The sequence below is a fragment of the Odocoileus virginianus genome, chromosome 17 (genome assembly GCF_023699985.2).
Source record: "Odocoileus virginianus isolate 20LAN1187 ecotype Illinois chromosome 17, Ovbor_1.2, whole genome shotgun sequence".
Taxonomy (NCBI): domain Eukaryota; kingdom Metazoa; phylum Chordata; class Mammalia; order Artiodactyla; family Cervidae; genus Odocoileus; species Odocoileus virginianus.
The window spans coordinates 35,694,233-35,712,361 of NC_069690.1; the positions used below are offsets into that span (position 1 = coordinate 35,694,233).

Below are 18,129 nucleotides of genomic sequence, written 5' to 3' on the forward strand. Positions count from 1 at the left end.
TCCCCAGTATTGCAAGGCAGATTCTTAACCACTGGGCCACCAGGGAAGCCTCAGGATACCATCCTTAAAGATTTCTTCCTACCCCTGCTGGTGGCCCCTTGAATTCCATTTGCTAATTCCTTCTCATCCATCAGACCTCCAAAGAGAGTTCTTCAGGTTGGTTCTGAGTCCTTTTCCCTTCTTTATCTTTTCCCTTCTTAACCTTTCTCATTCCAGTCGAGCTATTTCAAATCCTAAAAGATGATGCTGTGAAAGTGCTGCAGTCAATATGCCAGCAAATTTGGAAAACTCAGCAGTGGCCACAGGACTGGAAAAGGTCAGTTTTCATTCCAATCCCTAAGGAAGGCAATGCCAAAGAATGCTCAAACTATCGCACAATTGCACTCATCTCACACACTAGTAAAGTAGTACTCAAAATTCTCCAAGGCTTCAACAGTACGTGAACTGTGAACTTCCAGATGTCCAAGCTGGTTTTAGAAAAGACAGAGGAACCAGAGATCAAATTTCGGTGAACCGCTGGATCACCGAAAATGCAAGAGAGTTCCAGAAAAACATCTATTACTGCTTTATTGACTATGCCAAAGCCTTTGACTGTGTGGATCACAATAAACTGTGGAAAATTCTGAAAGAGATGGGAATACCAGACTACCTGACCCGCCTCTTGAGAAAACTGTATGCAGGTCAGGAAGCAACAGTTAGAACTAGACATGGAACAACAGACTGGTTCCAAATAGGAAAAAGAGTATGTCAAGGCTGTATACTGTCACCCTGCTTATTTAACTTATATGCAGAGTACCTCATGAGAAACACTGGGCTGGAAGAAGCACAAGCTGGAATTAAGATTGCTGGGAGAAATATCAATAACCTCAGATATGCAGATGACACCACCCTTACGGAACTAAAGAGCCTCTTGATGAAGGTGAAAGAGGAGAGTGAAAAAGTTGGCTTAAGGCTCAACATTCAGAAAACTAAGATCATGGCATCTGGTCCCATCACTTCATGGCAAATAGATGGGGAAACAGTGGCTGACTTTTTTGCAGGGGGGGGTGGTGCTCCAAAATCACTGCAGATGGTGACTGCAGCCATGAAATTAAAAGACACTTACTCCTTGGAAGAAAAGTTATGACCAACCTAGACAGCATATTAAAAATCAGAGACATTACTTTGCCAACAAAGGTCTGTCTAGTCAAGGCTATGGCTTTTCCAGTAGTCATGTATGGATGTGAGAATTGGACTATAAAGAAAGCTGAGTGCCAAAGAATTGATGATTTTGAACTGTGGTGTTGGAGAAGACTCTTGAGAGTCCCTTGGACTGCAAGGAGATCCAACCAGTCCATCCTAAAGGAGATCCATCCTGGGTGTTCATCAGAAGGACTGATGTTGAAGCTGAAACTCCAATAATTTGGCCAACTAATGCGAAGAGCCAACATTTGAAAAGACCCTGATACTGGAAAAGACTGAGGGCAGAAGGAAAAGGGGACGACAGAGGATGAGATGGTTGATGGCATCACCGACTCAATGGACATGAGTTTGGGTAAACTCTGAAAGTTGGTGATGGACAGGGAGGCCTGGCGTGCTACAGTCCATAGGGTCACAGAGAGTTGGACATGACTGAGCGACTGAACTGAACTGAACTGAACTGAACTGAACTGAACCTTTCTCACTAGAGGCATTGGCTTTAATACCATTCATATGCTGATGCTTTGAAGATGCACATCTTTAGCTCCTATCTTCCTGAGATCCAGCTGCCTGGCTGATTGCTCTGCTAGGAAGTTTCACGATCTTCAAAACTTGAACTATTGATTGTTTTCAATAAAGCTGTTTTTCTCCCCATCCATGGTTTCCCCTGCCTTGTGAATAGCACCTTTACCCACTCAGCTGTTCAAGTCCCCAACAGAAGTCACTCCTGTCCTGCTGTTTCCCGAACACCTGCAGTCAATCTATGAGTGAGTCCTGTTGGGTCCACCTTCAACGGGTAGCTAAAATTCATTTGCTTCTCTTCATCCCCACTGCTATTCTCTTCTCTTGCCTTCTTGTCTTCTGCAACAGCCAGTTATCTTTAGGAAAAGTAACCTGGATAACTTACATGCAGAGTATATTATGTGAAATGCCAGGCTGGATGAAGCTCAAGCCGGAATCAAGATTGCCAGGAGAAATGTCAACAGCCTCAGATATGCAGATGACACCACCTTAATGGCAGAAAACGAGGAGGAATTAAAGAGCCTCTTGATGAAAGTGAAAGAGAAGAGTGAAAAAGCTGGCTTAAAACTCAACATTCAAAAAATGAAGATCATGGCATCCAGTCCCATCCCTTCATAGCAAATAGAGGGAGAAATAATGGAAACAGTGACAGATTTTATTTTCTTGTGCTCCAAAAAAACTGCAGATGGTGACTGCAGCCATTAAATTAAAAGATGCCTGCTCCTTGGAAGAAAAGCTATGATGGATCTAGATAGCATATTAAAAGGCAGAGACATCACTTTGCCTACAAAGGTCTATATTTTCAAAGCTATGGTTTTTCCATAGTCACGTATGGATGTGAGAGTTGGACTGTGAAAGCTAGAGAACTGATGCTTTTGAACTGTGGTGTTGGAGAAGACCCTTGAGTGTCCCTTGGACTGCAAGGAGATAAAACCTGTCAATCCTAAAAGAAATCAGTCCTGAATATTCACTGAAAGGACTGATGCTGAAGCTGATGCTCCAATACTTTGGCCACCTGATGCGAAGTGCCGAGTCATTGGAAAAGACCCTGATACTGGGAAAGATTGAGGGCAGGAAGAGAAGGGGGTGATAGAGGATGAGATGGTTGGATTGCATCATCAACTCAATAGACATGAGTTCGAGCAAACTCTGGGAGATAGTAAAGAACAGGGAAGCCTGGCATGCTGCAGTCCACAGGGTCACAAAGAGTTGGGACATGACTGAGCCACTGAAGAACAACAACCTGGATAATGTCATTCCCTGGATAATGTCATTCCTGCTGAAAATACTTTAGACTATCAACAGATACTTTCTGAGATCCAAACTACAGGTACTGGGAAGAGAGTAGACAGACTCCCTGCCTTCATAAAGCTTACGTTCCAGTGGGGAAGAGTGGCAATAAGCCTATCATGACACATATAAAGTACTGTGGGTATGATAAGAGCCATGAAGAAGGTAACAGTAGAAAGTGACAAAGGCGGGGGAGGGAAGAGGGAGGTGAGGGTGCTCGGGAGCGAGGTGGGCAGAGGCGTCCTCTGGAGAACAGAGCAGCTCCACCACTGTCCATTCCGGCCTCTGCCTCGGAAAAACTAAAACTACACTTCCCAGACTCCTTTTCAGTTAGGGTTCTGGATGCAATTTGCATTCCACCCCTCAGACATACTTGCAGAGACCTTAATTTGGAGCTACGTTAAGAAGCGAAAGGAGGACAGGCCGCAGAGCATCCACCTTGCTGGTGCTGGCCCAAACAGAGGCAACACAGCCCAGCTGCGGCAGCAGCTTCCCCTTGAGCTGAAGCCAGCAGGAGCCTTGGTGGCCACTTCTTTGGAAGTCTTCCCTGGAACTTCAGCCACCCTATGGCTGGAAAATTCATGACTTCTATAGGTACCCTTCCCCCAACCCCCATCACAGACTCATGTCTAATACTTAATCAGGATAGAGGTTCTGTCAAAATCTGAGACCAGCCACCACCAGGAGAAGAAAGCATAGGTAGTGAGCCAAGGACAGGATGCCAAGAGCTGAAGGAAGCTCGGAAGGGGACTCTTGCCTTATAGATGGGAGCGTCTGGTCCTTCAAACTGGAGACCTGGAGGACACAAGGAAAAGGACAATCAACACCATTTGAGAGGATGCCTCGGGCTTCCTGATGCTCTCACCTTCCTGTCCGACTCCTACATGTCCCTCCAGGGTCACCCCAAGTGTCACCTGCCCAGGGTGTTTGCTGACCACTCCCCCTTCCCAGGGCTCCATTAGATGGTGTCCCATGGCCCCCCTCAAACTCTGGTGGTTCTAAAGCCTCTGCTGCCCGCCGTCAGTTCTGGATGAGTGATGTCAATTAATCCAGTCCCTTCCAGATATCTCTGATACTGAAGGGAAGAAAGCAATAGATAAATAATGAATCATCCATATATGAGTTTCCCTAAACAGTCAAATTCAGAGACAGAAAATAGAATGGTGGTTGCCAGGGGCTGAGGGGGAAAAGGGAGTTAATGTTAAATGGATACAGAGTTTCAGATGGGAAGGTGAAAAGTTCTAGAGATGGATGCTGGTTGTAGAACAATGTAAATATACTTAATGCCACAGAACTGGACACTTAAAAATGGGTAAAATGATAAATTTTATGTTACTGTATTTACCCACAATAAAACAAGAACTATGCAAAATGGCAAATCATTTTTAAATGACTATTCAAAAACACTAACAATTTATCCCAAATGTTTTTTACTTTAGCATCTATCTCTGTTCTTATAATATGACTAATTCAAGTTCTAATTAAAACATATCCTATGTGCTCTTAGATAACTTACTAAACTCATCTGTGAAGTTGGCAAAATAATATTTACCTCACAGGGAAGTGATGCTGAACTAACTAGAAGAGTGTGTAAAAAAACACTCATGGAGGGGAGTTTTAACTGGCATAGACATCCTTTTCCTACGCACTCTGTGAACACGGGCTCATGCTTTGATGCTGGAAGACACCAAGGAGTCTATTACGTCCCTAAGATTCCTCAAGGCACCTAGATTTCTGTCCTCTTCTATGTTATCTCAGATCCCCATGGAGGTCACAGCTACTAAGGGTGATTCCCGGTACATTAAATGAAATCATGTAAAGCTTTGTGCATTATGCTGGATACACAGCATGAATGACTGTTTCCTTCTGCTCCCACCTTTTGCTTGAGAAGGAATAAGAAGAAAGTTGTTTCAGTCTTCTGAATGGAGAGGTACCTACCTGGGATGGGAATTGTGTGCAGGGGCATCACCTCCACCCCGTGGACCGGGTACCCAAAGGGGAGGTTGGCCTGAGCCAGCAAGGGCGGTGGGCGAGGCAGCCCTTCTCTGTAGGGAAACAAAACCATTAGCAGCTGCCTTGACACCTGTCTCTGGTTAGTTCTTAAAGTGATGTCTGTACCCAGAGCTTTGCGCTGCCAGTGGGGAGGAGTCATTCATAGATGGTCCTAATCTGCCCTCCATTCTCTCTCCTCCTTTATTCCTGCTCCTCTCTCCAACCTCTAACTCCACAAAGAACTGAAGCAGGCTACAACAAAGCACATTCAAAATCAAAACCACGACTAGCAGGACTTTCTGGGGGTAAAGAATCTGCCTGTCAGTGCAGGGGACTCGGATTCAACACCTGGTCCAGGAAGACTCCATATGCCACAGGGCAACTCAGCCCCAGCTAGTGCCCCAACTACTGAGTTTGCACTCCCTAGAGACCATGCCACCACAATAAGAATCCCGTGCACCGCATGTAGAGAGTAGCCCCCGCTCACCGCAACTAGAGAAAACCCCGTGGAGCAACGAAGAACCAACACAGCCAAAACAAAAACAAAAACAAAAGGTGAAAGGGAATTCCCTGGTGGTCCACTGGTTAGCACTCTCAAACTGCCGATGGTCCAGGTTCAACCCCTACTTGGGGAACTAAAATTCCACACGCCACCATACTAGAACGGCGTACTAATAATATGATAGCACTCAGCATTTGTAGCTCATCACCAACGCAATGAACATGAACTTGAACATGAACTTGGGCAAATTTCAGGAGATGGTGAGGGATAGGGAGCCCTGGTGTGCTGCAGTCCATGGGGTCACAAAGAGTAGAACACAACTGTGTGACTGAACAACAAAAATTACTGAGGCAGCAGGCATCCCAGGCAGTAAGAGTGGCACCACCAGGCTCCTTTCCTTGGAACTACACACAGCATCTCAGCATCAAGCTACTGTAGCTTTGGCATCTGTGCTTTATCTCAATTTATTTTGTGTATTTCGTTAGCAAGATGCACACAGAGGTAATTGTTTCTTCATTTTACACCATTTCATTTTATGAAAAATTTCATAGAAACCGTCTACATTCAGATAGCAAGGGAAACTTGTATATGTATAGAAGGCTATTGTTGTTGTTTAGCCCCTAAGTCGTGTCTGACTCCTTTGTGACTTCATGAACTGTAGCCCACCAGGCTCCTCTCTCCATGGGATTTCCCAAGCAAGAATACTGCAGTGGGTTGCCATTTCCTTCTCCAGGGGATATTCCCAATCCATGGATAGATCCCGGGTCTCCTGCATTGCATGAGGATTCTTTATCACTGAGCCAGCAGGGAAACCCATCTGTATAGAGGGCTATGTGTGTGTGTGTGTGTGTGTGTGTTAGTTCCTCAGTTGTGTCTGACTCTTTGTGACCCCAAGGACTATAGCCAGCCAGGCTCCTCTGTCCATGGCATTCTCCATGCAAGAATACTGGAATGGCTTCCCATTTCCTTCTCCAGGGGATCTTCCCAACCCAAGGATCAAACCCTGATCTCCTGCATTGCAGGCTGATTCTTTACCATCTGAGCCACCAGGGAAGACTCCTGAGAAACCAGGGCAGCCCATATAAAAGAAATATTCTCAACCACAAATAGGATTAAGAAAGGAGGAGAGAAGAATTAGTAAATAGAAAGAAAACTAAACAAATCAAAGAATGAAACAGTTAATTCCAGGCAAACCAAAACATTACATACAAAAGGAAATGTAAGAAAGGAAATGTAATTATAGTACAACAACCTCAGATAAGCAGATGATACCACTCTAATGGCAGAAAGTGAAGAGAAACTACAGAGTCTCTTGATGAAGGTGAAAGATCAGAAGAGTGAAAAGGCTGGCTTAAAGCTTAACATTCAATCCCTTGAAGGAGGGCATGGCAACTCACTCCAGTATTCTTGCCTAGAGAATCCCCATGGACAGAGGAGCTGGGTGGGCTACAGTCCATGGGGTCACAAAGAGTCGGACACGACTGAGTGACTAAGCGCGCGCGCACACACACACACACACATAGTTTTTCCTGTAGTCATGTACAAATGTGAGAGCTGGACCATAAAGAAGGCTGAGAGCTGAAGAATTGATTCTTTCAAACTGTGGTGCTGGAGAAGACTGTTGAGAATCTCTTGGACTGCAAAGATGAAATCAAACCAGTCCATCCTAAAGGAAATCAACCATGAATATTCATTAGAAGGACTGATGCTGAAGTTCCAATACTTTGGTCATCTGATGTGAGGAGCTGACTCACTGGAAAAGACCTTGATGCTGGGAAAGATTGAAGGCAGGAGGAGAAGGCGACGACAGAGGATGAGATAATTAGATAGCATCACCTACTTGATGGACACAAATCTAAGCAAACTCTAGGAGATAGTGAAGGACAGGAGAGCCTGGCATGCTGCAGTCCACGGGGTCACAAAGAGTCTGACATGACTTAGTGACTGAACAACAAACAACATATGGCTTAACTGGGAGTTACAGTCATTCAGTCATAAAATGGAAATATTAAATGTTGAATTAACCAAAAATTATGTGGAGTGTGGAAGTGTACAAGAGGAGAAATCAAGAACTGAAGGGGGCTCTATGTTCATCTACTATAATAAGTAAAATGGATAATGTCTAAGGTTGAGAAATCTGGAGTTCACGGTATTAGTATTTTACTTAGAAACATGGTGGTAATTCCAGAGGAAACAGCTCGAAATGTTAGATGAGAATAGTGGCCTCTGAGGAGAAGCACTGGGAAGTAAGGAGCGGGATTAGGCCTTTTAGTATCACTTGCCTTGAAATAGTATACACATATTATTTGACTTCTTAAAAATGCTTTTAAATTAAAAAAAAAAAAAGAAAAAAGAACAGGATATGCCACACTAGCAGTAAAAGCTAGTAGAGTGTGAAGAAAATTGGGGAACCCACTTCTGCTGTCACTTTTGTCAAACCACATTCTATGCCCCTAATTTCATCAAAGACTGCACAGAGGGGAAGATTACTGGAAATTATTTGACCACATCCTGAAATGTTTGGGTTTTTTTTTAAAAAAAGAACAGGGACTTCCCTGGTGGTCCAGTGGCTAAGGCTCCTCATTCCCAGTACAGGCAAGGGGTGTGGGTTTGATCCCTGGTCAGGGAATGCTGCAACTGAAAAAAAAAAAAGAATCCTACATGTGGCAACTAAGACCCCACAGAGCCAAATAAATAAATATAAATATTAAAAATAAAATAAAAATAAATAAAGCAGAACAAAGAACTTAAGTTGGGTTCTCTGGGAAGCAGACGCCGAGAAGCGTTTGAGGACATAGTGTTATTTTGACGATTCCAGGGAACATGGGCAGAGGCAGGGTGAGGGGAGGAAGCCAGCAAGGGTGAGTTATGAGCCGATGGGGCTGCTGCAGGCAGTTGGGCTCAGGCCTGAGCAGAACCCATCTCAGAGTTCTCCTAACCATGAATGAGACAGCTGGGGTATTTATCCACTAACTCCTACCCACCATCAACTGAGGGCCACCCCAAGAGCTGTTCATTCCCAACCGCTGCCCCATTTTTGGCCTGCCCCAAGGGGGCCAGCATGCTTCCACAGAGCGGGTCTCAGGTGGGAGGTTGCGGGTGTGTGAGGTCAAGAACGGCCGGTGTGGAAGGGAGGGCCCATGAGGGCAGAGTGGATGTGCAGGGGATACAGGAGGAGTGCTGACGCTCTCTGCCTCAGGACGGAAAGGAGCGGAACCTGCTTTTCCTTTGTCCAGGACTGAAGTTTCTCAACAAGGGGCTGGGATGCACTGTACTGTGTGTCCTCTAAGAGGGAAAAGGGGAGAGAATTGAGGGGACAGAGGAAGCTGAGTGAGAGGGACCATCCACATTAAACACCCTCCCTCCGAAGGCCTAGGATGGGAAGACGCTTCCCTTGTACGGTATGAGGGAACATGTAGATAGAACTACTGCTTGTTTTTCCCCACACTCTGCTGCTCTTTCAGGCTCCTTTATTCATTGTTGCCTGGTGTGTGTTTCGTGAAGTGAAGACAGGACCACCAGCAGACAGGGCTCTTCTGCTGCTGCTGTCTTCAGTCACTCAGTTGTGTCTGACTCTTTACAACCCCATGGACTGCAGCATGCCAGGCTTCCTTGTGCTTCATCATTTCCTGGAGCTTGCTCAAACTCATGCCCATTGAATTGGTGATGCCATCCAACCATCTCATCCTCTGTCGTCCCCTTCTCCTCCTGCCTTCAATCTCTCCCAGCATCAAGGTCTTTGCCAATGAGTCAGTTCTTCCCATCAGGTGGCCAAAGTATTGGAGCTTCAGCTTCAGCATCAGTCCTTCCAATGAATATTCAGGACTGATTTCCTTTAGTATGGATTGGTTGGATCTCCTTGCAGTCCACGGGACTCTCAAGAGTCTTATCCAACACCTCAGTTCAAAAGCATCAATTCTTTGGCACTCAGCTTTCTATATAGTCCAACTCTCACATCCATACATAACTGCTGGAAAAACCATAGCTTTGACTAAACAGACCTTTGTTGGCAAAGTGATGTCTCTGCTTTTTAATATGCTATCTAGGCTGGTCATAACTTTTCTTCCAAGGAGCAAGCATCTTTTAATTTAATGGTTGCAGTCACCATCTGCAGTGATTTTGGAGCCCAAGGAAAGAAAGTCTGTCATTGTTTCCATTGTTTCCCCATCTATTTGCCATGAAGTGATGGGAACAGATGCCATGATCTTAGGTTTTTGAATGTTGAGTTTTAAAGCAACTTTTTCACTCTTTCAACTTCATCAAGAGGCTCTTTAATTCCTCCTGGCTCTCTGCCATTAGGGTGCTGTCATATGCCTATCTGAGGTTATTGGTATTTCTCTCAGCAATCTTGATTTCAGCTTGTGCTTTGTCCAGCATGGCATTTTGCATGATGTACTCTGCCTATAAGTTAAATAAGCAGGGTGATAATATACAGCTTTAACATACTCCTTCCCTAATTTGGAACCAGTCCGTTGTTCCATGTCCAGTTCTAATTGTTGCTTCTTGGCCTGCTTACAAGTTTCTTGGGAGGCAGGCAAGGTGGTCTAGTATTCCCATCTCAATTTTCCAGTTTGTTGTGATCCACACAGTCAAAAGCTTTAGTATAATCAATGAAGCAGAAGTAGATGTTTTGCTGAAATTCTCTTGCTTTTTCTATGATCCAACGGATGTTGGCAATTTGATCTCTGGTTCTCCTACCTTTTCTAAATTCAGCTTGTACATCTGGTAGGTCTCAGTTCACATACTGTTGAAGCCTAGCTTGAAGAATTTTGAGCACTACTTTGCTAGCATGTGAAATGAGTGCAGTTGTGCAGTAATTTGAACATTCTTTGACATTGCCCTTCTTTGGAACTGGAGTGAAAACTGACCTTTACCAGCCCTGTGGCCACTGCTGAGTTTTCAAAATTTGCTGGCATATTGAGTGCAGCACTTTCACAGCATCATCTTTTAGGATTTGAAATAGCTCAACTGGAATTCCATCACCTTCACTAGCTTTGTTTGTAGTGATGCTTCCTAAGGCCCACTTGACTTTACACTCCCAAGATGTCTGACTCTAGGTAAGCAATCACACCACTGTGGTTATCTGGGTCATTAAGATATTTTTTGTATAGTTCTTCTGTGTATTCTTGCCACCTCTTTTTATTATCTTCTGGTTCCATTAGGTCCATACCATTTCTGTCCTTTACTGTGCTCATCTTTGCATGAAATGTTCCCTTGGTATCTCTAATTTTCTTGAAGAGATCTCTAGTCTTTCCCATTCTATTGTTTTCCTCTATTTCTTTGCGTTGTTCACTTAAGAAGGCCTTCTTATCTCTCCTTGCTATTCTTTGGAACTCTGCATTCAGATGGGTGTGTCTTTTCTTTTCTCCTTGCCTTTCACTTCTCATCTTTTCTTAGCTATTTGTAAGGCCTCCTCAGACAACCATTTTGCCTTTTTGCATTTCTTTTTTCTTGGAGATGGTTTTGATCACTGCCTCCTGTACAGTGTTAAGAAACTCCATCCATAGTTCTTCAGGCACCCTGTCAGATCTAATCCCTTGAATCTGTTTGTCACTTCCACTGCATAATCATAAGGGATTTGACTTAGGTCATACCTGAATGGTCTAGTGGTTTTCCCTACTTTCTTCTATTGAAGTCTGAATTTTGCAATAAGGAGTTCATGATCTGAGCTACATCTTCAACTCTGTTAGCCTTTGCCCTGGTTCATTTTGTACTCCAGGACCAAACCTGCCTGTTACTCTAGGTATCTGTTGACCTTGCCTGTTATCCAGGTATCCTACTTTCGAATTCCAGACCCCTATGATGAAAAGGACATTTTTGGAGGGTGTTAGTTCTAGAAGGTCTTGTAGGTCTTCATAGTACTGTTTAACTTCAGCTTCTTCAGCATTAGTGGTTGGGACGTAGACTTGGATTGCTATGATATTGAATGGTTTGCCTTGGAAACAAACAGAGATCATTCTGTCATTTTTGAGATGGCAACCAAGTACTACATTTCTCTTTTGTTGACTATGATGGGTACTCCATTTCTTCTAAGGGATTCTTGCCCACGGTAGTAGACATAATGGTCATCTGAATTAAATTCGCCCATTCCTGTCCATTTTAGTTCACTGATTGCTAAAATGTCGATGCTCACTCTTGCTATCTCCTGTTTGACCACGTCCAATTTACATTGATTCATGGACCTAACATTCCAGGTTCCTATGCAAAATTGTTCTTTATAGCATTGGAGTTCACTTTCACCACCAGTTACATCCACAACTGGGACTGTTTCTGCTTTTCAGCCTCTTCATTCCTTCTGGAGCTATTCCTCTGCTCTCTTCCAGGAGCATATTGGACACCTACCAACCTAGGGGCTTCATCTTTCAGTGTCATATCTTTTCACCTTCTCATACTGTTCATTGGGTTCTCACAGCACGAACGCTAAAATGGCTTACCTTTCCTTTCTCTAGTGGACCACATTTTGTCAGAACTCTCCACTATGACCCATCCATCTTGGGTGACCCTGCATGGCGTGGCTCATAGTTTCACTGAGTTAGGCAAGGCTGTCATCTGTGTGATCAGTCTGATTAGTTTTCTGTTTGGTTAGTCTTCTGGTGAGATAGCCAAATTTCTAGGTTGAATACCTGCTGGTTACCCCTTGATGGTGTCATCTTTGCCTGAAGACTTTCTTCTGACATGGCTGCCAGGCAAGTACAACAGTTCCAGGCATAAATTCCAACACCACCACCCAGAGTAAGAAAATTTATTTATCCTTTTGATCCCAGGGTCGGGAAGATCCCCTGGAGGAGGAAATGGCAACTTGCTCCACGCCTGGAGAACCTCATGGACAGAGGAGCCTGGTGGGCTACAGTCCATGCAGTCCCAAAAAAAACACCTGCCAATGCAGGGGGACACATTTTCCATCCTTGATCCTGGAAAATCCCACACGCCTTGGAGCAACTAAGCCCCTGTGCCACAACTACTGAGCCCATACGCCTAGAGAGCACATCCCCTGCTCTCCACAACTAGAGAAAGCCCACATGCAGCCGCGAGGACCCAGCGCAGCCAAAATAAATAATTTTTTTTTTTTTTTTAACCAATCCATTTTTTAATTCTTAAATTCAATAATTTTTTTAATTTAAAAAAAATCACAACCATGGAGAAGGAAATGGCAACCCACTCCAGTATTCTTGCCTGGAAAAGTCCATGAACAGAGGAGTCTGGTGGGCTGAAGTCCATGGGATTACATGACTGAGCATGTGTGCACGAGGGTGGAGGGAGATGGCTTGGTAGCCATGAAGTGGTAGAACTAAAAAAAAAAAAAATCACAACCAATGAAAAAGAAAAAAATGATTAGGTCATGTCAGTCAAGCCAGTTTTTTTTTGGAAATACCAAAGTCACACCCAATTTCCTGGTAGCCAGGGTACAAAGTAATTGACAATCAATGTGCTGGATTTATTATTAAAAGGACAAAGCAGACCAACTGAATGGGGTCAAACTTCCTGGTGCTGAAATAAAAAATAAAACATGTAACAAACTTTATCTCGGAGTTGATAATTCTCAATATGTTCAGAGCAAACACAATGACAATTTTCAGATGGTCTTGTTGTCAAGGACATAACACAACCCTTGGTCAAGGATATAGGACAACCCAGTGATATTGACTGTTTGAGGGACTAAGGTAATACAGTTGAAATGTAGGCTTCAGGGAGCCGGTTAACCATGGAAATCATCGAGACTGCCCGGAAGAAAGATTAGACTACTTAAGTATGAGAACATGAAAAAGCCAAAATTTAAAAGAGGAAAGAGACAGAAATAGGTAATTAACAGAAGAGGAAATACAAATGGCCAGTAAATATATGAAATACATTCAGCTTCAATATAAGTCACGGAAATGAAACTTTAAGAAAACAACAAGGCAGACTTCTCTGGTGGTGCAGTAAATAATAATCTGCCTACCAATGCAAGGAACAGAAGTTCCATTCCTGGTCCGGGAAGATTCCACATGCTGTGGGGCAACTAACCTGTGAGCGGCAACTCCTGAACCTGTCTGAACCTGTACACCACGACTACGCAACGAGAGGCCACCCATGCACTGCAACAAAGAGTAGCCCGCACTAGCCGTAACTAGAGAAAACCCCACACAAAGCAACAAAGTCCCAGCACAGCCCTAAACAGATAAATAAAAAACTTCATGAAAGAGGACTTCCCTGATGGTCCAGTGGTTAAGAATCTGCATAGGGTATGGGTTCAATCCCTAGTCAGGGAACTAAGAACCCATGCCGTAGGGTAACTGAACTCGAAAGCAGCAACTACTGAGCAGGCACATTATGGAGATGGTGAGTCAAATGAATAAATAAAAACCAGCACCTTTTCCTTGAAGTTTTAAAATTTGATAATAATGAGTATTGATTAGGTAGAAGGTATATATATATATATATATATATATATATATATATAAACAGGGCTTCACAGGTGGTGCTAGTGGTAAAGAACCCGCCTGCCAATGCATGAGACTTAAGAGACATGGGTTCCATCCCTGGGCTGGGAAGATCCCCCGAAGGAGGGCACAACAACCCACTCCAGTATTCTTGCCTAGAGAATCCCATGGACAGAGCTGCCTAGCAGGCTATAGTCCATAGGGTCGCAAAGAGTCAGGCAGGACTGAAGTGACTTTGCCCGCAAGCATGTATATAAACAAGGCACTATATTTACCGACTCTTCATGAAAGTGTCAATTAATATAGGTCCTCTTGAAGGCAATCTGGCCATATTTACTAAAAGCAGAAATAAGCAGATCCTGTGGTTGAGCAATTCAGATGTTATAGGTAGGGGGAGAAACCTGCAGTTGTCAACAGTAGGACATGCATATAAGAAGGTTTGTTTCAGCACTGTCTGAAATGAACATCCTTTTACACATCCTAATAAATGAAGGAAAGAATGTAAGTACAATGTAATATTATAAATTATGAAATTGTAATAATGAAAATTTTCTAAAAATCGGAGTATCTTTCAATAGGGGAATGGCTTAATAAAATTCAATGCATTCATACTCACAGCTGTATAGCAATTAAAAAGAACAAAATGTATAGGTAACTCTTAAAAACTTATCAGAGTCTCCTGGTGCTTCTCACTTCCTCTTTTGTGAAGCAGCAAGAGGAGACTCAGAGCTGACCCACAAAAATCCCAAGGAAGGAATCAAAACTGAGAACTGGCAATCACGTGGTTTGAAGGAGGCGGGCCATTTAAGATGAAGAGGCACACACCACTCAGCAAACCAGTGGAAGTTTATGTGACTGGCAAGATTTGTCCACGAGGCAGATCAGATTCTGATTTGATGGGCAGCCAATCAATGAGACAGACACACACAGCTGGATATAGGGGCTAGAGATACCACTGAAGCGTCCCAGCAGCAGACAGGGGCTGTCCACTAGAAAGGAAACCTGCTGGTTTGTTCCTCCAGACCAAGGAGCCACTGCAGAAATCAGAAAAACTGCAATTTGGTTCTACCACCTCCTGATCACTACAGTACTGTTTTCTTTATTCTTTCATTTTCCCCTTCCCCATTCCTGGTGTGTGTGCACATGCATATTTATTTATTTGTTTGCTTGTTTGTTTATTGTTGAAATGAGGGGACTGTGGGATCTTAGTTCCCCTACTAGATGGCACCTAGGCCACTTTAGTGGAAGTATGAAACCCTAACTACTGGACCACCCAAGGAATTCCCACATGCTGCATTTTTTTAAAACTGAATAGCCAATAGTATGTTTTGATCAACATCAAATGGAGATGGGATGGGGGAATACTAGTTATGAGAAAATATCCCTTTCTCCATTAGCAGTAGGCTCACTCAGCTCTTGTCTTTATATTCAGTAAGTTATTTTGCTTTCATGTTTAACACAACAAGATAAAAGTCGTCGCATGCTTTGATCTATTGGAGAATTTTATTTTTTTAATTTTATTGATTTGGCTGGGCCAGGTCTTAGTTATGTCATGCAGGATCTCTGTTGTGGCAGGTGGACATGGACTCTCCAGTTGAGGTCCACGGGCTCAGCACCTGCGGCAAGTGAGCTTAGCCTCTCTGCTGCATGTAGGATCTTAGTTCCCTGGCCAGGGATTAAACTCATGTCCCCTGCATTGGAAGGTGGATTCTTAACTGCTGGATCACCAGGGAAGTCCCCCTATTGGAGAATTTTAATGTTTTTCATTTATCATCATAAAATCAAGGATAATTTTATAATTCTTTTATACATAGCTGCTACAGGTAGAGCAATCTGTATTTAAGGAAGGATGAATTACTAGAAAAGAAATGAATCTTGGATAGTTTCCTACCAAGTCAAACATCTTGTTGTTTGTTTTTACTTATTTATGACTGTGCTGGGTCTTCGCTGCATTGTGGGGCCCAGGCTTAGTTGCCCTGTGGCATATGGAATCTTCCTAGACCAGATATCGAACGCATGCCCCCTGCATTGGCAGACAGATTTTTAACCACTGGACCATCAGGGCAGTCCAAAAATCTTATCATTTAAGTAAACTTCCTGTTTAAAATGGAAAGAAAATCATTGAAAGAAAAAGCAAATTTCAGAATGATTTGTTCTTATGGTACTGATTACATTAAAAATATACAACTAAGCCCTAGAGCTGCAACTGATGAAGTCCGGGCACCTAGAGCCTGTGCTTTGCAACAAGAGACGCCACTGCAGTGAGAAGCCTGACCACCTCAACCAGGAGTAGCCCCCACTCACTGCTACTAGCAAATCTGGAAAACTCAGGAGTGGCCACAGGACTGGAAAAGGTCAGTTTTCATTCCAATCCCTAAGGCAATGCCAAAGAAAGTTCAAACTACAGCACAATTGCACTCATCTCACACGTTAGCAGAGTAAAGCTCAAAATTCTCCAAGCCAGGCTTCAATAGTATGTGAAAAGAGAACTACCAGATGTTCAAGCTAGATTTAGAAAAGGCAGAGGAACCAGAGATTAAATTGCCAACATCCGTTGGATCACAGAAAAAGCAAGAGAGTTCCAGAAAAACATCTGCTTCTGCTTTATTGACTACGCCAAAGCCTTTGACTGTGTGGGTCACAACAAACTGGAGAATTCTTCAACAGACGGGAATATCAGACCACCTTATCAGCCTCCTGAAAAATCTGTATGCAGATCAAGCAGCAATAGCTAGAACCAGACCTGTAATGGACTGGTTCCAAATTGGGAAAAGAATACATCGAGGATGTATATTGTCACCCTGCTTATTTAACTTATATGCAGAGTACATCATGAGAAACATTGGGCTGGAAGGACAAGCTGGAATCAAGATTTCCAGGAGAAATATCAATAACATCAGATACACAGATGAAATCACCCTTATGGCAGAAAGTAAAGAACTAAAGAGCCTCTTGATTAAAGTGAAAGAGGAGAGTGAAAAAGTTGGCTTAAAACTTTACATTCAAAAAACGAAGATCATGGCATCTGGTCCCATCACTTCATGGCAAACAGATGGGGAAACAATGGAAACAGTGACAGACTTTCTTTTCTTGGGCTCCAAAATCACTGCAGATAGTGACTGCAGCCATGAAATTAAAAGATGCTTGCTCTTTGGAAGAAAAGCTATGACCAATCTAGATGGCATATTAAAAAGCAGAGACATTGCTTTGCCAACAAAGGCCCATCTAGTCAAAGCTATGGTTCTTCCAGTAGTCATGTATGCATGTTAAGAATTGGACCATAAAAAAGCCGAGCACCGAAGAACTGATGCTTTTGATCTGTGGTGTTGGAGAAAACTCTTCAGAGTCCCTTGGACTGCAAGGAGATCCAACCAATCCATCCTAAAGGAAATCAGTCCTGAATATTCAATGGAAGGACTGATGCTGAAGCTGAAACTCCAATAGTTTGGCCACCTAATGCGAAGAACTGACTCATTGGAAAAGACCTTAATGCTGAGAGAGACTGAAGGCATAAGGAGAAGGGGATGACAGAGGATGAGATGGTTGGATGGCATCACCTACTAAATGGACATGAGTTTGAGCAAGCTCCGGGAGTTGGTGATGGACAGGGAAGCCTGGCATGCTGCAGTCCATGTGGTTGCAGAGTCAGACAGGACTGAGCAACTGAACTGAAATGAACTGAACTGCAACTAGAGAAAGCCTGCACAAAGCAATGAAGATCCAGTACAATGATGAATAAATAAATATATATACACAAAACCCCAGTAGTATATATTTATATATGTATACACACATAAATATGTGATTATGTGTGCTGATCTGTGTAACAATATAAAAATTATATGGAATAACATCTTTTCTATTACCCAATTTCCCCACAACACCCCAGAAAAATCTCCACTTGCTGTTACCAGAGCTGTAGAGTCCCCTATTCCCCTCAGTGTGCGGGAACAGAAAGTCTTCGGGTAACCTGATCTTGGCCAGACAAGTCTGGACTTGCTAAGTTGAGAGAGACAGGTTTCTAGCCTGAAGATGTCAAATGAAACTCAGAGGAGAGTGTGTGAAACAGAGAATGCGGAAGCAATCTTTGTTAATTAGGTTTTGCTATGAACAGGGCTAGGAGAATCTGGGCAGTGTCTTTGTCCAGGCTCCCGGCCTGAGAGTTGGCTGGTCCTACTCAGCTGATACCTACTGGAACGCGTTACCCAAATTCTGATAGCTTGG

General features: G+C 43.4%; 1 protein-coding gene across 4 annotated transcripts in view; it reads right to left on the reverse strand.

The window, feature by feature from the left end:
• Nucleotides 1-18,129, reverse strand: part of B4GALNT2 (beta-1,4-N-acetyl-galactosaminyltransferase 2 (SID blood group)) — a 61,964-nt gene that overhangs the window by 13,145 nt on the left and 30,690 nt on the right. For all 4 annotated transcript variants that reach the window (XM_020871229.2, XM_020871231.2, XM_020871233.2 and 1 more), the window contains exons 4-5: nucleotides 4,930-5,036; nucleotides 3,749-3,786 (exon numbers count right to left, since the gene is read on the reverse strand). In XM_020871229.2, coding sequence (XP_020726888.1) covers nucleotides 3,749-3,786; nucleotides 4,930-5,036 — 145 coding nt within the window. The remainder of the gene's footprint in view (nucleotides 1-3,748; nucleotides 3,787-4,929; nucleotides 5,037-18,129) is intronic.